This window comes from Cololabis saira, chromosome 6, assembly GCF_033807715.1.
Source record: "Cololabis saira isolate AMF1-May2022 chromosome 6, fColSai1.1, whole genome shotgun sequence".
Lineage (NCBI taxonomy): Eukaryota > Metazoa > Chordata > Actinopteri > Beloniformes > Belonidae > Cololabis > Cololabis saira.
Window position 1 is genome coordinate 22,656,647 of NC_084592.1, and position 21,823 is coordinate 22,678,469.

Genomic DNA, 21,823 nt, shown 5'->3' on the forward strand with positions numbered 1-21,823 from the left:
TGTGGAGGGCTTTGTGGGTGAGGAGAAGGATTTTGAAGTGGATCCGTTGAGGGATGGGGAGCCAGTGGAGCTTCTGGAGGACTGGGGTGATGTGATCTCTGGAGCGGGTGTGGGTGAGCAGGCGGGCGGCAGAGTTTTGAATGTATTGGAGTTTATTGAGGACCTTGGAAGTTGAACCGTAGAGGATGCTGTTGCAGTAGTCGAGTCTTGAGGTGATGAAGGCGTGGATCAAGGTTTCAGCGGTAGAGAAGGAGAGTGATGGACGGAGACGGGCAATGTTTTTGAGGTGGAAGAAAGCAGTCCTTGTGATGTGGTTGACATGGTGTTGGAAGGAGAGGTTGTTGTCCAGGATAACGCCGAGGTTGCGGATGTGAGTGGAGGGAGACAGAATGGAGTTGTCCATGGTGAGGGTGAAGTTGTGAGCGGTTTTGGTGAGGGATTTTGGGCCGATGATGAGCATGTCCGATTTGTTGCAGTTGAGTTGGAGGAAGTTCGAGTGCATCCATGATTTTATCTCAGTGAGGCAGTTGGTCAGGGTAGAGTGGGTTGCAGAGGTGAGGGATTTGGTGGAGATGTACAGTTGGACGTCGTCGGCGTAGCAGTGGAAGTGGAGGCGGTGGCGGCGGATGATGTTGCCAAGGGGGAGCATGTAGAGGATGAAGAGCAGAGGACCAAGCACCGAACCCTGGGGGACGCCTTGTGACAGAGGGGCAGTGGAGGAGGAGCAGTTGTTGATGCTGATGAATTGATGTCTGTTGGTGAGATAGGATTTTAACCAGGAGAGGGCGGATCCGGTGATGTAGAGAGATGATTCCAGGCGGGAAAGGAGGATGGTGTGGCTGATGGTGTCGAAGGCTGCTGTGAGGTCCAGGAGAAGGAGAATGCTGAGGTTGCCGGAGTCGGAGGAGAGAAGGAGGTCATTGATGACTTTGATGAGGGCTGTTTCTGTGCTGTGACGTGAGCGGAAACCAGATTGAAATGTTTCAAACAGATCATTGGAGGTGAGGTGGGTCTTGAGCTGAGTGGCGACGGCACGTTCCAGAATTTTTGACAGGAAAGGGAGGTTGGAAATGGGCCGGAAGTTGTTCATGGTGTCAGGGTTGAGTCCAGGTTTTTTGAGGATGGGGGTGACAGCTGCCAGTTTGAGGGTGTCCGGGACTGATCCAGAGCTGAAGGAGGAGTTGACGATGTTGATGATGAGTGGGGAGATGGCTGGGAGACAGTTTTTTATAAATGTGGATGGGATGGGGTCCAGAGCACAGGAAGATGTTTTCATGCCCATCATGACTGTAGAAAGAGACGCTGAAGACATGGGAGAGAAGTGAGACAGGGACTGAGAGGTGGAGGGGGGGGAAACAGGTGGGGAGGTGGAGGGGGTGGAGGAGGTGGTCAGGTTACTGTAGATGGTCTGGATCTTGGATTGAAAAAATGAGAGGAAGTCGTTGCACTTAGAGACTGTGAAGGAGTTGGAGATGTTGTCACTGGGTTTGAGAAGTTTGTTTATTGTGGAGAAGAGAGCCTTTGGGTTGGAGGAGTCGGAATGGATGATGTTGGAGAAGTAGGTGGAGCGAGCTGAGTTGAGGGCATCCTTGTATTGGTGGAGATGATCAGTGTAGGCGAGTTGATGAACAGTTAATCCAGATTTCTTGCAGAGTCGCTCGAGTTGACGTTTACGGGATTTCAGTTTGCGGAGTTCAGGGGTGTACCAGGGTGCTGAGCGTGCGAAAGAGACTGTTTTGGTTTTGATGGGAGCCAGTTGATCAAGACAGGAGGAGAGTGTATGATTGTAGTAATCCACGAGGTCCGAGGGGTTGTCGGGTGATGGGGGAGGGGAGGCGGACATCTGAGTGGCAAGAGAGGCTGAGAGGGCAGAGGGGGAGATGGATCTGATGTTGCGGAAGGATATTTTGCGTGATTCTTTGGGAGTGGGGATGGGGATGTTGATGTCCATAATGATTGCCAGGTGATCAGACACGTGGAGGTTGAGGCTGGAGAGCTGATTTATGGTGAGGCCGGTGGAGCAGACGAGATCGAGGGTGTGGCCGCGGGCGTGAGTGGGGAAGTCGACGTGTTGAGTGAAGTTGAGGCAGTGTAGCAGGTCCAGGAATTCAGCAGCAGGTTTAGAGTTTGCATCGTTGATGTGGAAGTTGAAGTCACCCAGGAGGAGAACAGAGGGAGAGATGGAGCAGAGCTGGGTCAGAAAATCTGAGAGATCCGAGAGAAAGGAGGGGTTTGGTTTGGGGGGGCGATAAATGACGGCGGTGACAAGAGGAGTGGGGCCAGGTAGTTTGAAGGCAGCGTGCTCAAACGACGGAATGACAGGAATGGGGATGGAGGTTGCTTTAATGTCCTTTCTGTATATTGCTGCAACACCGCCCCCCCGCCCCTCAGCGCGAGCTTGTTCCATGTAGGTGAAGTTGGGGGGAGTGGCCTGATTTAGTGAGAAATAGTCCAGGGGTTTGTGCCAGGTTTCTGTTAGACAGAGGAAATCCAGATTATTGTCCGTTATAAATTCATTCAGCAGCAGGCTTTTGTTGTTGAGTGAGCGGGTGTTGAACAGAGCCAGTTTCAGGTGGTGTTGCTTGGTGATTGGCTGAGAGGACTGAGGAAGTGGACGGAGATTGGACAGATTCTGTTTGTTGTGATGACGTAACGAAGTTGCGGGACGGCAGGAGGACCAGAAGGAAGGAATGGAGTTTGGCGACGTGAAGCTGTATGAAAACATGCGTCCTGAGCGGCTGTGTGGAGGATGGTTTTGCCAGAGTGGACCAGGTGTCGGGCGCGGGTGGTGGGCCGCGGCGGAGTGGAGCGGCGGCATGGTCCGGGTCGAGAGCGGTAGCTGGAAGCTAACGAGAGCTAGCGTCGAGGAGCCGAGGGTCCGGGTGTAGAGGAGCGACGAAAACCCCAGGAATATCCACAGGATTAGCCACAGCATGCTACATCCAGCAGGTAAGCTTGTTGAGGTGGAGGAGGTGGTGGCTGAGGACGGAAAACAGCGGTGACCAGTAAAGGAGTAATGGCAGAGTAGCGAGCAGCTAGCTAGTTGCTTTAGCCGGTGGTTCAGAGCAAAACTTACTCGCGAGGGCTCCAAGAGGAGCCCACAGCGGAGAGAAGACACAGACAGTTGCGGTGTACACGGGAGAAGTAAAAGTTGTATCAAAACTTACCGGCAGAGGCCCAAATACTGGGCCTGCTGCGTTGGAAATGCTTCGGTAAGTTTGACGTGAGCGGGTGCCAGGGATGCACAGACCACGGTTCTGCTGCGGTGTCAGGAGGACCGAGGTTCTGCTGCGGTGTCAGGGGGACCGAGGTTCTGCTGAAATGTTTTTTATGGTTGTATACTCACCCAGAGGTGTTTGGTGTCATTTGGAGTCCTTCGGAAGATATGAGGAGTTTTTTGCGAGCCGCTTCTCCATATAACGGTAGCGCATGTGGGCACCGCGGGACACAGACGATGCAGCGTCTAAATAACACATGATTGCCGCAAAACTCTTCATTTCTTTTATGAATCACTAGATCAGCTTCAAGGACCTGTTGTCTTCATCCGGGGCTGTGTGTGTAACAAATAAATCAGTTTGTAAACAAGACCTCTGAACTCATGACGTCATCTCTGTGCGCGCACTCTGTCCTCCGTTTAGTGAGCACTTCAGCCGTATACTCTGGCTCAAAACGGTAAGGACGTCCATCATATTCAAGGTCGTCGTCCACAACCTCAGAATTTGACAAATATTCAGACATGTTTCAAATAACTAACAGTAAACTAACAGTAGCGAACTCCAGCTGTACACGGAGCTGCGTCTGGGATGCGCGCACAGAGATGACGCCATGAGTTCAGAGGTCTTGTTTACAAACAGATTTATTTAATACACAGACAACCCTGGATGTAGACAACAGGTCCTGGAAGCAGATCTAGTGATTCATAAAAGAAATGAAGAGTTTCGCGGCAATCATGTGTTATTTAGACGCTGCATCGTCTGTGTCCTGCGGTGCCCCCTTCACTACCATTATATGGAGAAGCGGCTCGCAAAAAACCTCCTAATATCTTCCGAAGGACTCCAAATGACACCAAACACCTCTGGGTGAGTATACAACCATAAAAAATGCCAGAAATAAGGTCCAGGTTGTAAAAAACGAACTTTCCCTTTAAGAATTGAACTTCTCTCGACAGCAGGGGTGTGCCTTATTAGAGACCCGTCCCACAGCTTTACATTACATCCTCCTGAGGAACAGCAAATACAGCCGGAAGCCACGTAGATGTGAAGTTAAAGCGGCTGGATAAATCTACTCTAATCTATTCCTGTGATGAACCCCGTAGATATATAAAGAGCATATGTTCATGACAAAAAAAAATAGACAGGGTTGTCACTGGTCGTCAGTTTTGGACATCCTTATGTTCCATGGCACATAATTATAAACTACTGTCATAACATGTCCCCTTTAAGCCACAGAGGCCTTCCCTAGGGACCAGGGAGAAACTTAATTTGAGTCTTCGTGAAATGTCATCTTTACAAGTGAAAGAAACTGGGAAAAAGAATTGGTCCAAAGGAGCAGCTATTGTCCAGTGTCTGACTATTTACCATTTTTCTGAGGGTTAATAATGGTTCAGTAACATTGTGAACACTGATCAAGTAAGTATCGGGGAGGGGGTAACTTTTTTGGAATTGTTATTTTAGAAGACAAATATAAAGTACAAAGAGACAATTTTCTTATTGAACCGTTAATGTCATACAGTGATGCATGAACAAGTAACTGGTAAACCATAAACGTGAAACACAGTGGCAGATGTGGTTTTGCAGAGCTGTTCTTGGACAGTTTGATTTCCAAGTAAAAACATGTTAAATATCTTAAAGCTTGAAATGAAATATCACGCAGGTTTTTTCACAACCAAGTATATCCTTCAAAAGAATGTTGTTTGAAGTCGACTACAAGAAGTGCACATGATTTTTTTGTTCTTTTTAATTCTCCCTGTTCCACTAGCAGCTCTTGTCGGCTTTTTAAAGCTCCTCTCCTGAGAAGCCCGGTCCGTGGGGATTATTTAACTGTTAGGCAGAAACGGTGGCGTACGTGGCAGCTGCTCGTTGTGTGTTTGAGGTGTAGTGATACAAGCCCAACGCAGGGAAATGTTTAATATGTAAATGTTGATAAGGGAGGGCCCTGAGAAGATATTATGGGTAGGCTGGGAGCAGACTGGTTCTCTATGGAATCGAAATGTGCTTTTCTTTGGTTCTGATCCAATTCTGTCATTGTTCCAAGATTATTTGCACAAAAAAAGAGGTGTAAACACCGTAAAAAGAAATGAAGACCTACATTAACCAACCCTTTAAATTAATTAAAAACAACAATTTTTCATCTGAATTTGTTTAATCAAAGTTTTTACTATTTTAACAGTACTAACTAACAATACTTTAGGGTTTGAATTTGAAAATTAATTCAATTAATTTTTGGTTTCAGACATAATAACAGGAAATAATAACAGACACATAATTAACAGTGTTAAAAAATGCTTAAAGCAGAAAATTCAATTTGATTCAGCTCAAAAATAGAATTAAACTCTAAATTAGTCCAGTTGATATAAAGCCAATAAAAATAACAACGATGATTATAACTGCCAAGCTAAGGAAACCAACAGATCCCCGGTCATGAGCAGGCGACTCTCGAAAGGAAAACTCTCCTTAACAGGAAGAAACCTCTGGCATAACCAGACAAGTAATCTAAATAATAAGTCAGGAAACTCCCGCAAAGGAGCTTCAATTGGCAGGAGTCACACCGAGCAGCGGAGCGAAGACCAGGCTCTTATGGAGGAGATGCTTCTAGAGTGGAGTCAGGTGTGTTTCATCTGCAGCGTGGAGAAGCCGGCTACAGCCCCCGCCTGCCACTCACATACCTGCAGGAGAAGAGAAAGGGAGGGGGAGAACAGACAATCCTACAACAAAACAAAACCAAATCATTGCACGTTCAAAGCTGCTATAAAGAAGACTGTCAAAGAAAGGGTTTGATAGATTGTCCGATTTTCTTTGAACAAAGAAATAAATGAAAAGCCAGAATTGTGCTTGTTTGGTCATGGGAATGTTGTTTTTCACACAAACCAGTTATATGGTTTCAAAAGGAAAATCAATTGTGTTTTTTTTACTTATTTAAATGTATGTTTGGCGAAAAAAGAAACTCCTCAGTTCTGAAAAGTGCAGACAATAGGAACAGTTGATAAGTTCAGGTAATGTATTACCACCAGCTCTCACAAAGAATAAACAGAAAAGTTGGCAGTATGCATCAATGCCATGGAAGCTAGCAGCCCTGAGATAAGATTGATATTTTTTCTAAAAGATGAAGTGCAAAGAATATTGAAATTCATAGATATTTAGCTCCACTGGGGCAAAAAGTAAATTCACACTCGCTCCAGTCGTACTGTGAGGACTTGCAGATGGTTAGCAGAATGTCAGCATATCAAAGTTTTTTGTTTCTTTTTGTCAAGTCTATCGGAAAGTGAACTAATCAACAGGCAAGCATCACATAAAAATACATCGGAAACAGATTGGCATCAACTCGCTCCAGATGCTTTTGCGCTATATTGTCTGTTTATCTCTCTGCGTATGAGAGCATATATTCTTCAAAAACAAATACAGTAAGAGGCATAATCACTGCTGCACGAAGGAGATGGAATATTCCTGATATTTGGCTGAACTCCCACGGCTATGTTTGATTAGTCAAACACATCTCTGTGGGTTATCAGACTCAAGATGCACCCCCCCCACCCCTCAACCTCTTTCCTATGAAGAATTTGGTTTGGATCCATGATTTGGGGTAGAATATTGTTAGCTGACATATGTTCGATCCAGAAACACAAAACTGCATGCTGGTGAGTGGTATTGCTGAAATAAGATGCATAATGCAGGAGTGAGACATAGCCTTATTAAGCCAGAATGAACAGATGGGACTAACTGATGGCTGGAGGAAAAGTACGGGACGCATTGAGGAACAAAAGACGACTGGGGTGGGGGGTTTATAACAGTGTGACTGGCAAGAAGAAGGGAGAGGAGAGGAAAAGATGAGTCAGAGAAAAAATGGACTAGAAATTCAGTGGAGCAAAAAATAGGCCTGATATTTCAGAATTCATCTATTGATTGATGTAAACAGTCAAATATGGGGGAACGGTGCTGAAGACTTGTAACGTCAGCTAACCAAAAGAACGCCCCAGTTACGCCTTGTCAGACTTGTGCTCCTTCAGACCTTCTGTCACAGAGGTGCAACCCGCTGTGAGGAATATGGCGGTTTCCACCAGACTGACCCACCGGGAAAGAATAAAGAAAGCTGGAAGAAGCCATTTCAATGAGTTATGCTGAGAAGTGCGTGTCGTAGATAAGAGGAGGACTATTGTGAAGTTGAGCTAAACAAAGCCTGATCACACAAAGATAACAATCTGACATCGGGTCCAGTCAGAGAGAGAGAAAACCAGAGATACAGAGAAAACAATAAAGGAAGAGACAAATACTAATAAACATAAAAACTGGCCAAGGAGAGTTGAACTATAGAGATCAGCTTGTAATATTTCTGAGTCTGTCTTCTGGTTTTTGTTGCAATAAAGTACATTAAAACAGAAAGCAAAGTCAGAGGGGAGTATGAAATAAGAAACACTAGAAGAACAGTTGTTCTTTACCCCAATCCTCTTCACTAACGTAGACAGCTAACATTTTGTGATGTGGCGATCGCTATATCTCAAAGTTGATTTCTTCAAATGTTTGCCACGATTTTATGTCTCCATCATGCTCAAATGAGGAATAAAAAAACACGCCCAAAAGGAAAAGAACATGCACTTCTTTCCTTCCTAGCAAATGCAAGCCCGCATCACATTTCATTGCTGTTGATTAGGCATCTTCTCTAATATTAAGCACCCTTTTAATCCCAAAAGCTGTTGCAAAACCACAAAGCAATCTCCAGTTAGTAATCAGATCAAACAGAGAACATGGCACAGTGTTATTACAGAATGAAAATGAACTGTTGCATCTGACAACAAATAACACATCGGGTCTCTCAGCAGCTCCTGTTTTAGGTTCGAAATATTATTTTAAAGGGCTTTTAGGGAGTAATAAGCTATGTGGATCTCTATGAACAATATTGAAAAACAATTTATTTGTTTATTGTTGTTTTGAATTAGTTTTGACAATGGAAGATTATGTGGTGGATAACTGTGCTGATGGGTTTACCTTAACCTCTTTTTAAGCAACATTAATCCCAAATACCATCCAATGCTTTCAACCTTTTTTTTAATAATGTTTGGCTCCAAGAATCTCAAGGAAATGTTTTATACAATCACTGTTTTGCTGGTAGCTTACTTAGTGTTGAAGCAATGTTGTGTTCCACCTCATTTTGATTTAATAGATGTCTCTGGCTGATATCTCACAGCCAATATGCCTGTAATATTTTAACGGGGTTCTGTTTTCTTTCCCCCGTCTCCCCTCCAGGCTATCGATGCTTCAAGGCTGTGTTGTTTCTCACAGGCCTAATGTTTGGCTCTGTGGTCATCTTCATGCTGTGCTACAAGGAGAGGGTGATGGACACTCAGCTGAGCGTGGAGGCGTCCGTGGGCATCGGCCTCGGCATCGGGACCCTGTGTGGTCTGGTGACCATGTTGGTCCGCAGTGTGGGGCTGTTTATGGTGGGCCTGCTGCTGGGCCTGCTGGCCGGGGTGGCATCACTGGTGGTAATTTATTTGCCTTTTTTTCCAGTATTTTTATTTGTGAAATAAACTGATGTGTCCAGCTTTACTCATGTTCGTGCATCTAAGCTTCACTAGACAAGAAATGTAAACAGAAAATCCTCCCTCTGTACAAATCACACTGAAACTGCTGTGTGGAGCTGTCTTTGTCTAGATATTAATCTGGGTTAAAGATGGGGGTATGTCTGTCAATGATATGGCAATATCTCACATGTCAGAATGCTAAATACCTTTTTAATAGTTGGTTTCGATCAAATTTACTCCAGTTTTGTCTGAATAATATGTCAAGGAGACCCCGTGGATACTGAAATCATATTGAAAATACATAAAGTAATTCCAAGAATGTTTTCAGTGTTATCCAATATAAAAGTGACTTTACTTGTGTCATATTAACTTCCTCTCAAGTCACATAATCATCCTTAATAACAACAATATCCATGATTGAAAATACTAATTATGTTTGTCGGACAAGATATTTTTAGTTTTTTTTTAAATACCTGACATGTTCATCAGAGTCCTCTGATGAAGGCTGAGGACTCTGGCCCGAATCGCAGAAACATGTCAGGTATTTTAAAAAAAAGAAGAAAAAAAATGAATTTCTTGTCTGACAAAAAGAATTTGCAAATTAAATTGTAACGCCATGGACAAAATGAACTTTATTAAATCAATATCCACAATTACTAACATGTGAGACAAGTGGTTAGTGTCCATAATCAAGCAAAGTAGCACGCTACTGCTATAAGCTAACATTTAATGTGCAAAATGCTCATTAAATGATTTTCTAGTATGATTCTTTTGACCATGAATATTGTCAGTTGGCCACCTTTGGGCTAGATTTGCCATATATAAGTCTACTTAAAATAGGTTTAATAGTGAGTTAACAATTCATGACATAGTTTAAAGCTGGTAATTGAGAAGACAGTAGATCCCAAACTCGTGCTACATTGTTACACAATTTGACTACATATTTAAAATGTTACCATCTTTAGTATCTTGTATTAATTAACATTATTCTTGAAATTCTTGACCAAACCTTTTTTTTTTTCTTTTCATTTCATTTTCTTTTCATCATGTCTCAGGCCATGGAGGAGTTTTATCACCCTAAAACGGTGTGGGTTCCTCTGGGCATTCTCCTGGGCTCTGGAACCTTGTTTGCTGTCCTCACTCTTCAGTGGCAGCGCTGCTTCGTCACCTTGTCCACAGCCACGTTTGGCTCCGCTATCATCACTGTCACGGTGGATTATTTTATAGAGCTGTTTGCCTTGGTGCAGTACATCTACGAGAGACTCAAGGTGAGGACAGTGCTGTTTGTTGTTGGGTTTTTTTTTTGTTGTTGTCGTTGTTGTTTTTTTTTTTTTTTTTTTGACTTACCTGTTTGTATTTCTGAGCGTGTGCTTGTGAGCAGGAAAGATGCCCATCACCTTGAGGCGGGTTTGTTGTCTTGTTTGCTCGGTCTGAAATTTCCAATATTTATGACTTCACAGAGGACTCAACACCAATTATTTTCTCTTCTCTTCATGGTGGATAAGGGAGTGATTGAGTTAAGAGTCTTCAGTGTGCATAAGATGTTCTAGTGTGACTCATGTTAGTTAATTTTGCCACGGTGACGTGTTTTGACGACATAGATAATATGTCGCTGTGTAAATAGCTAATTTGATCTTGTCAGGATTAACAGAGGACTGTGAGGCTGGAGTATTCACACAAAGTCTGTTATTAAAGGAGCATAATGGAGTTTAAACAAGCCTAGGTCTATTATTAGATGATGAGTGTAAAATCTACCGAACTGATGTGAATCTCAACATATTATCAATAGATGTAAAAGCAGTAGAGTTCACAGCTTCTGCTTCCATAGATCTGGATAGATTGTTACTGATATACAATACAGACAGTTATGCACTTTTTGTACACATACAAAGTGAACTTTACCTTGCTTTGTTTGTAGGGACTTCATCAACACTATCTATTAAGTGGAATTATATTATGTCAGAGGTTTTGTTTTGACTTGAAGGACATAAAAGTATTTTAATTTGCGATTAGAAGAGAAAGCTTCTAACACATTTAGGGTGTTTTTACTTATTATTTCTCAGTATTATCCTGATTTTGTTCATATTCTGGCCATTATGTTGACTTGAAACAAGTAAAAGCTGATTATTCAAATCTCTGCATAAATGAAATATATTATATTCACATTTTAGATAATATGTATACAATATATCAGACATTATGTTATGTAACAGCAGAGAAGATTCAGACACATAAATAAGATATTGATATGCTTCAGTATCTAGGTTTTGGCTGAAAGAAGAATATTTTTACACATGCAGCATGTACAAGGGTATTACAAAAGCTAATCATAACCATGATACAAGCAGTACCTCTAAAAGATCGTTTGTGGGTGTAGTAAAGAAAAACTTTAATCCTTGCAGGTGGCGCCAAAGAAGCCAGTGTGCTGGTTTACATGGGTCATCTTGGGAGTCTGGCCTGTCCTGGCCCTTCTTGGAGTGCTGATCCAATGGAAAGTTACAGCTGAGGGATTTTCTCACACAGAGGGTGAGTTTGTACAAAACAGAAAGTAAAGTGCAAAACAGAGGGAAACTGCAAAATTGGATTCAAGTCCAACGCCCCTGAATGCCACTGGGAGTGGCTACAGTGGACTTGCATTAAAAAAATAAATATGTATATACATTTCTCTGGTCTCAAGGGGTCTGCTTGGAGCAATCCCTCCTGGCTTCAGGTGAAAAGCATCTCAACAAGTCACCAGGATTTCATAGGGTCACATGTAGACGAATAACCACAACCATTCACACTTAGACACAGTTTACAATCACCAGTTATCGTTACATCATGCATTTGGATCATGGGAGAAAGCTGGAATACCCTGAAAAAAGCCACGTGAGCCTGCAAATATGTAGACACAAAAGTCCCAGCCAAGATTTAAACCAGAAACCTTCAGGCTGTGAAGCTAAATCATTAATGTTAATATGTACACTTGAATTTATTGCCATGATTTAATTCAATTCAGTTTGATTCTCAAGTTTATTTATCATTCTCTGGAGGGAAATTACATGTTGCAGTAGTCACGATTCAGTAAATGTTAAAGGTAAACAAATTACAGTTATGTAAAATGCAAAAATATATACATTCATTATGATTTTTATTGTATTATCATATCATTGGTGTGAACCCACAATCACTACGCAAACATCAGTTATTTTTCAATAAAGCAAATAAACCTGCTTGCTAAATTTAGTATTTTTGAGGAAGTATACTTTTCCTTCAGCCTTGTCTAATGTGCATTAGAAGGACACCATTTGTTATTGAGAGGGTGACCATCATTGTGCTTCCCTCTGAGGTTTGTGATGGCATTGCCTGGCAACAGCTTTGCAGTGGTGTTAATCCCCACCAGTGGCACTGACTGACTAATCTGCCCCTGGCTATTCTAAGGTCTGACTAAACGCAAGGTCCCATTTAAAGTAAACCCACATTTTTATAGGGCTAACATAACTTTTTGAATTGATCTTTGATGTGTGTTATTGTTGGTAAACATGTAAACGGTAACAGAAACTAAATTATAATGCATTATGCACGTTTCACTCAACCCACCCTCTTTTAGTCTCGATAACCAGCAGAAAGCTCAGATTTACCTTCTTTCAAAATGTCTAGCCCTCCTGACTCCAGTTGTGATGGGTTACGCATGACAATGTGAGAGTAAGAAGAGAAAAAAGTTAGTCCTTGACTTCATGAAAACAAATTACCCATTATTCTCATGTGTTCAGCTGTCTTTAATTTCTGATTTTCCTCCTGTAAGTTCTTCGCATTTTCTGTCGTTTTGGGTAAAAACCTCACTGGTATGAACTCGACTAAACAGTTCAAGCAGGATGTGTGCTAATGTTGAGCGCATTTCTACAAATACACACAACATTTTGGGAAATGACAACATCTTAATAGATAATAATAATAATAATAATAATAATAATGGTTCTCAGTATGGAAGGCTTGTCCAAAAAAAAAACTTGTATGACTGAAAAGAACAAGGGAGTACGACTAGTATGAATTGTTAAACTGCACGTGAACAAGCCAAAAGCTTTCTGAAATTATGTCCATGTTACGGATGCTGAAAAAAACTCATACCCACTATCAAGCACAGAGGTGGAGGTATAATGATTTGGGGTTGTTTAAGTTGACTGTGAACTCATCTCTGTACCTCAACATTCTGGAAGCAAATGTTAGGAAGCTGTAAGTCCGACAGCAAAAACTTGGTGGAAACTGGGTCATGCAACAGCATAATTAACCAAAGCACACAAAACATTTAGGCCAGAATGGCTGAAAAGGTTAGAATAAAGAGTTCAGAGTATTTTCACTTGTTCAGTGGCTGAACCTGACAGGATAAGGCTAAGATTTCCTGGTCTGGCTCACAGAGGGTTCGCCATTCGTGCTGCTGCTGCCACTTAGTGTACGCATTAGACTTTTCTTTTTCCTCCAAGACTATGAATGTTTGTATTCAATAACAAAAACCCTACTGTTTCTAATTTGTGTGTTCAGTCTCCCTTAAATGTTGCGGGCCAACAAACGGCATAAAAAGTGCAGACAATGTTTGTGAACATGAGTTGAACTAACTAAAAAAAAAGAACCTTGCATTCAGCAAGGGCACCCATCGGTGCCTAACGTCTGAAAATTACCTTAGAATAGGCACAACTCAATTAAAAACGCTGGACGTTGAGAGATGTGCACATCCAAAAGACCATAAATGAACTCAAGTAATACTATAAAGAAGGAAGGTTTTAAATTCTCAATGTGAGTGACTGACAACCAACAACTTCAGGTTGTGCTGCTGAAGCTGGATCTAAAGTCTTGAGTCATGAATCTATTTAGCATTGTCTGCATGATTTTCCTCTTTTTGGCCTCATTTTTCTTAAATTAATAATGATTCAAAGTTATCCATTGCTATTCGCCTGAGTTTGTCTTTACCTAACACGAAGACCCACCGACAAGATGCTTTTTCTATGTAGTTAATAACTTTTATACATCACTATTAACATTTTTTTAAGATCTTTCTGCTAGACCAGAGGTGGACAGGATTTTTTTTCACACTAGGGCCATGTTTCCACAATTAAAAGTAGGGCCAAGGCTCAGATGGTTTGATTACAACATGGACTTTTTTTAACTCACTATCAGATTCAATTTAATTCAATTCAATTCAATTTTACTTATATAGCATCTATTACAAAAGAAAGTTGTCTATAGGCGCTGTCCAGAGACCCAGAACATGACCCCGACCAATTATTACACAAACATTGGCAGGTAAAAAACTTCTCTTGTGGGAGAAAAACCATAAGCCAAACAGTGGCAAGAAAAAAAGTCCCTTTTTGGAGGGAAGAAAGCTTGAGTAGGATCTGGATCATGAGTGGGGACCGTCCTGCTGGAGGCCAGCTGGACAGAACAGAAAAAGAGAGATCAGACAGAGAGAAATGAGAACAGAGAAATGAGAGACGGACACAATGGTTAGATGGTGCACTACAGGGACGACTATATGAACAGATTTAGACAGCAGACACTGAGGTGGTCAGGGGTGAGGGCAGGCCATGCTGTCAGCAGGCATCTACCAGACATCCACACAGACAGGACCAAGCAAGGAGTGGGATGATCAGAGCGTGGGACAGAAGGGGTAGCAGGGCCTGCAAACATGCACAGAAGAGAAAAGGAGGGGGCAGACCAGCACAACAAACTACAAAAAACAATGGAGAGACAATTATGCTGATGAGATACTTCTAATTAATAACTGAGGATTGATCTGAAGAAAGCAAAGAGAGGAAGGGTGATGGGCACCGCCCAGTAGATCATGTGTCCCCCCTGCAGCAAAGGTCTATCGAAGCATATCTACAACAAAGCTATGTTTAAGATGAGCTGCTCTAGTCTTGTCCTGTAGCTGCAGCTATGACTACTGGCCCTAACAGACCACAGTTTACACTAACTAGAGGCTTTACTAAACACAAACGTTTTAATGAAGGCTTACATCAGTCTCACAAGCTTGTACAGTAACTACTACGGCTTATTAGTGGGTGACGAACTGTTCTGTGAAAATCTACCAATGTGGAAACCTTTACCCTGGCGTTTCCTTCTTTATTTCTAAGTGATTGCTGCAGTTGTCATGTTTGGTGTTCTTATTAAACACACCGATACACACTTTACACGCACATACATACATGCTGAATATATAAAAGCAGCACAAAACCACAAAATTATGAAAAATCCTGCTATTATAGACGAAAGAATACCAAGACATTTTGTCTCATTTAGTTTTTCGGTCTGGAAACGCATAACTTTTGGGGCATATTTACACACACTGCATCTCGTTTTTTACAAGCGCTCACAGTTACAAAGTGCCAGTGAAGAAGTCACACATGGCCTCAAATAATGGGATTAACAGCAGGGTTCTGCGGTTACCAGACAGGACGTGGGCAAAGAGTTAGGCAGCTTTTTAGTGCCATTTTGAAAATGTTGCAACTCTGTGTAGTGGAGAGAAAGGGATAAACATATAAAGGCATTACAGTTTGCTGTGAGTGCGAGAGGAAATGGATCCTTAATTCTATACACTTTAATGCTTTTGTGGGATTGTGGTGAGAGCCCTCATGCAGAAATAAGTGGAAAAATACAAATAATAATGATTGTAAATGAAAACGGTGGGGGGGGGGGGGAGGGAAACAGAACATCAGGGTTGTTTGAACGTGCTTTTTATCTACTGTGTGTTCAGAAAGATGGAGGAGGAAAAAAAATAATATTACTATCATTCATCATGATTGGTGATAAAAGGCAAGTTAATTGTTATCTCATTTCAATTGAAAATTGATAAATAAGCTTGATGCGTTTTTAGCATCAACGACTGAAAACTGGCTTTAATGGTGACGAGCGGTATATTAACAAAAGAAAGAGGGATGGAGAATTTCACTGAGGGTCAGAATGAAGAGGGAGCAGGTGTATTGGGGGAGGGTCTGAGTGAGGGTAATAAACTGGGGCACAATGGGTAAGCAGGGCACCCAAGTGGATCGGTGAGGGAAATCATCTGTCAGCTGAATGAACAGCACATGGGACATGGACACAGATAAATCGTTAAGGTTACACGATTCATGTTTTTTCTGGCCTTCCTGTGAAGGCAATGGTAGGAAATGCACTGATACTGTGAACATCTAAACAATTAGGGATCCTATTGGCATATGTAACATCACCTTTGTACCAACCCCACCCATTTCTCTTATTTAACCCTAAATTCTCAAACAGCTTCTTTCTTTTTTTAAACAGTTTTCAAATGGTCCCCTCTCACGGGGTCAAAAGTTTATGTTGGTCCTCACAAAGACACACAAACCAGAACGCAGAGGCGTGTGGTCATAGGGCTCGAGATGGGGGGAGCTGGGGGGAAATAAAAGGGGGGAGGTGGTGGTGCTTGGGGGTCATCATTACGGAGTTTCCCTGGCAGATGGTGCCTGATGTCCAATTGCACAGACACAATCGACCTCATCATCTACACCCAAACACACTAGCATCTGAGGCAGCTGTGACCTCTCCAGCCCGTCTGTGATGTGGAGTCATTTCTACTTCATAAAACGGAAACGAACAGATCCCTTACACGGCGAACTGCAATGTCCCCAAAATAATCTTGTGGTTAAACAATGGGTAGTGAGAAAAAGATGGATGTTGGACATCTTCCGCTGGGGAGGGTGTGAGAATAACAAGAACACATCACCCACTCGCAATATGTCAGGAGACTGAGCAGCTCAGTACACGCACATGCAGGGAGGAAAACTGCCCGTCTGACTAAATAGAAAGAATGAAATGAGGAAATGTGTGTTAGATTGTTCCATTTCAATATTTCTGCTTGGCTTAATCTGCCTTATTATTATTCAACTCTTCAATTAAACCTCTACCAAGTATTGTTTTATCCTGCCATCACTAACAGTCGATTATGTTTATTCCTACCTTTCTTCCACACTCAATCCCAACTCTGTTATCTCGACCTGAAGTGGTTCTGAGTCGGCAACAGCGGAGGGTCCAGCTCATGCGAATCCGTCAAAGGGAAGAGAGGCTGAAAAAGGAGAAGGAAAGCAAGAAGAAGAAAAAACGCCAGAGCCAGAAGAACATCCTCAAGCAGAAGAGTCACACTCATCACCACCACCAGCATTACCACCACCCTGCAGCGTCCCATCCTCATCACCAAAGCCAGACCTCTCAGCCACCTAAAGTTCCTCCTCCTCCTCCTGCTCCTTCTCAGACAGAACCTGGCTACCACCGCAAGCCCAATCCGAAAAGACGCTTTGATGGAGATGTGCTGTCTCCGGTAAGCTGATAAAAACACAGTATTTATGACAGATAATGAAACTGAGATTGGCTGACATATGTGATCCAGTACGTAAGTATTTTAGAGGGTTATTTAAGTTGTTTTATTAGGTTCTATGCTTCTGCACGTGCAGTTTAAAATGAGATACTGCAATAAAGTTCAGTGGATTTACAGAGTTTTGGCCAGTTTTGGCCACCAAGAGTCTGAGACCTCTGTGACAAAGCAGCAATCCCATATGGCAGCTCGTGCGGGGAGTCTACAGCAGAGCAAATCCACCTTGTTTGGGCTGAGCCACCAGGTGCTTCCTAATGACCTGCAGTGATCCACATTTGCCCAAGGAATGATGTGTCCTTGGATTTCCCTTATCCTTGTGTCTACCGTCGAATCTCTCTTTGTCTGCCACATTCCCTTGGACCAATTTAACTTTGGCAGTTGAACATAAACAACATAGCGCCAAGAAGACGATAAAACTCGACTATCTAGAGTAGTTTATCTCAATCCCGGCCCTCATGGGTTGCTGCCCTTTTTTTTCTCACAAGATTTTGTGGCTCTGGTTGGCTTTTATTTAAAAGTAGCTCGACAGGAAACTTGACATAGAGAGAAAGGGAAGACCCGCAGCAAAGAATCATAGTCCCGGAGTCGAACCTGGACAACGTACACAAGGCCAATGGCCTCTGTATATGGTGCGGCCACTCAACCAAGTGAGCTATTCAGCACCCCGGTCCTGCATGTTTTAGATGTTAACCGGCTTTTAACGCGTCTGATTCAAATGAATGGGTCCTTTTCACACTGGGGCAGACCTTGGTGACAGGCTAAAAGCAAGAGTGTTAGAGCAAGAAAACATCTAAAATGTTGGCGTAGGAGTTTTATCATTTGAGAAAATCCCTCCACAAATGTAAGATGCCAATTTAAAGAAAAAGCTGCAGCATCTGAAATCGATTTCCTCTGCAGGGTGGAGGGACTCTCCCTTAGCAATCGGGTGAGCAGTTCATTCATTCATCTAATAGGGGCTCAGGAGTATAGACTAATCCGATTAGTCTTTATTCTAATCAAAAATGGAGTAGAATTTAGAAATGATTAACATGATTTATCACTACTACTAAAATACAAAAACCTTAAATGCCCCTATAAGCCATCTATAGGCAGTCTTTCGCTGCAGGAATAAGTATTTTGAAATCATTTCCGATTTTAAAGTTGCATTTTGCCCATTAACAACCACAAAATGAACCTTACTTGAAGGTTTATTCTTCAAGCATTTCTCCTGGGGAAGTATGACCCAGACGCCATCTCTTTACGTAGTAGAAATAATCCATCCACCCTGCTGTTCACACTAGTCCTGCCTCAGGAACTGTTCAATTCTATGTTCTTCAGTTCCCCAGTCCATGCACTAAAGAGAGAAGTGCTTATTATTTGCTTTTTCTTTCCAAAGATACTGATTTCCCCCAGTGATATGTCTGACAATTGGAAGGAATTAGCCTGCCCTCGAACGAATCATTGTACAGTTTCTGCGCAAAATGGGTTTAAAGCTAGTTCTCCTCTGGGTTAGCAGTGACCCATAATAAACCTTTTCAAAGCCACAAGTAGACATTCTTAAAACTTTGAAAAGTACAACATTGTGTAGTTTTCTAATGATAATCTATAATAAGTAACATTAGACGTGGCTGTACTTTTGTGATATATTCTGATGACTTGTGTGCTTGCTGTAATCCAAATGTTAAAACAAATCAAACTGTTTCATGCAAAAGTCTTGGTTTTCTGTCCGTTGAATCTTTGTCTGTCTAGTAAGAAAATTATTTCAAATATGAGTAATGTAGTATTATCTTGTCTGCTGCTGAGCATAAGACTTCAGTTAACTTTGCAGCATGGTTAGAGCTAATTTGTGGAACTACCTCAGTTTTGTGTGACTATAACAAATCAGAATATTTTGGACATCTTTTGTGACTCTTTCAGTTGTTTACTGTCGCCATGCACTTACAACAACACTTCTGCCTGTCCACAGAGCTACATCAGGAGTTTCAGGGACAGACAGACTGACAGGCGGCCATACTCCCACAGTCGAATGAGTCGCTCTCGAATGGCCGAACTGGACTACGACTGCGGATCTCAAGTGCCCCTGACAGCCCACAACGGACCTGCAGTTCGCATCTGAGCCAGGGAATTGCACACAACAAAACAAGAGCACACAATCACAAGCTACTTCAAAACTCTCAGTCACCACTAGGGATGTCAAACCCTACGTTGCCGTGCCAACCCAATCAACTGCCCATTTACGAAACAGGAGCTTGTTATGTTCCAAAGTTGGTATGACCCAAACTGCTTCTCTTCTCTCAGAACTGTCAAATGTTGAATTTATTTGATGAGTTTGGCCCCGTTTTTTTCTTTGCGAATTTCAAAATGAAAAGAAATTGTTTTGTTTTAAAAGCCCCAAGAGTTTTGGGTCATTGTACACTTTATTTGGCTCCCGAGTTAATGTACTCTCCTTGAGGACACTGCGGGGAAAAAAGGAGCTTTTTTTTTTTTCAAGCTAACAAAGTAAACTATTACAGTCATAAGAAGTCCGTTCCAGTGGGAGTGTAGTGGGAAGGAAAAATAATCGCAACAATGCACTTAACATTCGTACCCCTCCAGATAAAGCAGCATCATATGTCTTTTAAGTCAGGGTAATGAATTTTTTTCTTTACCTTCACCGTTATCTTTAGTCTGAAGGTAATTACTGGACAATGTGTTTTGTTTTAGGATTCGGTGGGGGACGCTTTGCGTAAAATGTCACACAACAAACTCCAAGGCAGCTCTTCCTCATCACATTTCCATGAAAGGCCACCGTGTGAAGTTAAGCGTTCACGACGTCAGCATTTTGTTATCACTGACAGTAAATTTAGATGCAGTAGCGCAAGCCCTGTGCTACTTTAAAAAGAGGACCAATTTTAGATGTGAAGTGGATTAAACAAAAACAGTCTTTTTTCTGTTTTCCACTCATAAATTAGTGTCATTACTTGTATTGTTGTCATATTCCAGGTAGAGTGTGTTTATTTCTTATAATTTTCCTTCTATATATGATCCCCGATTGTTCCAACCAGAGATTTTAACAGGATACACAAAAAACCTGTACTTTCATTTTCTTTTCTTATTCCCCTTGATTTCAAAACGTTTTGTATGTATAGTAATAGTGTTGATACATCTCCAAGTGCTCCCTTTTCTTCCGGTTATGTCAAGAACGACTCACCTATGTGGGATTTGTTCAAGACAAAAAGCTGCTCTCTGAAAATGGTCATCCAGAAATCTGTATGTTGTAAAAAAAAAAAAAAAAATATGCAAGAGTTTTTGAAATGTCAGTTTCTATGTGTGAGTCGACATATGACCCCGTCTCTGATGGATGTTACCAAATATTAGCCAACGAGAGCGGGATTCACTTAAATTGCTGAGGTGTGTTCTGTACTCTTCCCCCCTCTTTTTTGCCAATATAATGGTATACTTGAAAATATGACTCACTGATGTATGTATGATATGTTGTGTAATGAAGAGAAGGTTTAAAAAGAAGCCCCCCCCCCCTCCCCGACCCCCCATTCCTGGACAAAAGACGATGGAAGCGTTTACAATAGCGCCCTCTAATGTTTACTGCTCGACGTGTCTTCTGGACTCCCTCTGTGTGTGTGTTTGTGTGCATTTGCATTAACATGTTTCTCTCTTTGAAACTCAAATGGGCTCCATGGATTGACAATGTGTTACATTCCAGGAACGGGATTGCGAAAAGAAGATTATTGCAGAAGAAGAACTGTTTTCTACTTGAACCTAGTGAGGGTAAAATACAACACATCAGAAATGACACAACCGGACATACAAAATTCAGCTTCTGAATGGCTACTTGAAATATGTGATATGTGTATTTTTGGTTTATTGAACTACATCCTTAAGTACCACTAAATAATGTGGGTACTTGGACTTGGCAGAGAGGACCAATTATTTCCATCATACATCTTTATTGCATGACAATACCTGTGTAAATCGTCCAATGTGTCGTGTCATTGTTGCCATGTGACAGTTTCAGACTTTCAGTTTAGTTTGTTGGTCCAAACTTCTCTTCTCTTCTCTTCATTTACACTGTTAAAGGGCTTGAAATGGAGGCATCTATTATGTTAAGCCACCCACTATTCTGCTGTATTGAATTATTCCAGTAATCTTTCACAGTAGTGGCTATAAAAGTGTAATTTTGGTTTGTTTACACCTCAGTCATGCATTGGTTTGTTTTTCTTTTTGACTGTGGTGCAATTTTAAACATTGTTAGCCTCGACTTGGAAACAATATGTAAATTTGAAACGTCGCTCCCTCTTTTGGAGACAAAACTAATAATAATTAAAATTATATTGTTTAATTTTTCTTTCTTACAACTACTTTCTGTTACTTCCTGTCAAATCATAGTCTGTATGTTGGGGAAATATTTTGATTGTACATATTGGCCTGTAAATAATCTTTTCATGTACAAATGTTTGGCTCCACTTTCATATTTACACCATGGACATTTATGCAGCTTATTCTTTTCTAATGGAGTAGCGCTTTTATGTTGTGATTCTGTACTGTATGTATGTCATTTGGCTCGGTGCAGTTGCGCTTGCTGTTTTAATATTTGACGATGAAAATTCAGCAAAGAAACTGAGCCTTGACTATGAATCTTCCTTTTCTTACACCCACTTTGAATGTGTATCAATCAGCTGGTTAGTGTTATATTATCATTCTCATTATTATTATTAAGCATGGACTTATATGGACCTAACATATGATAAACATTG

At 41.7% G+C, this 21,823-nt stretch overlaps 1 protein-coding gene across 1 annotated transcript in view; it reads left to right on the plus strand.

Moving 5' to 3' along the window:
- tmem198a (transmembrane protein 198a) overlaps positions 1-21,823 on the plus strand; it is a 45,143-nt gene extending 23,320 nt beyond the window's left edge. Inside the window, exons 3-7 of the mRNA XM_061723715.1 lie at positions 8,457-8,695; positions 9,790-10,002; positions 11,137-11,260; positions 16,726-17,039; positions 19,039-21,823. Coding sequence (XP_061579699.1) covers positions 8,457-8,695; positions 9,790-10,002; positions 11,137-11,260; positions 16,726-17,039; positions 19,039-19,188 — 1,040 coding nt within the window. The 3' untranslated portion in view covers positions 19,189-21,823. The remainder of the gene's footprint in view (positions 1-8,456; positions 8,696-9,789; positions 10,003-11,136; positions 11,261-16,725; positions 17,040-19,038) is intronic.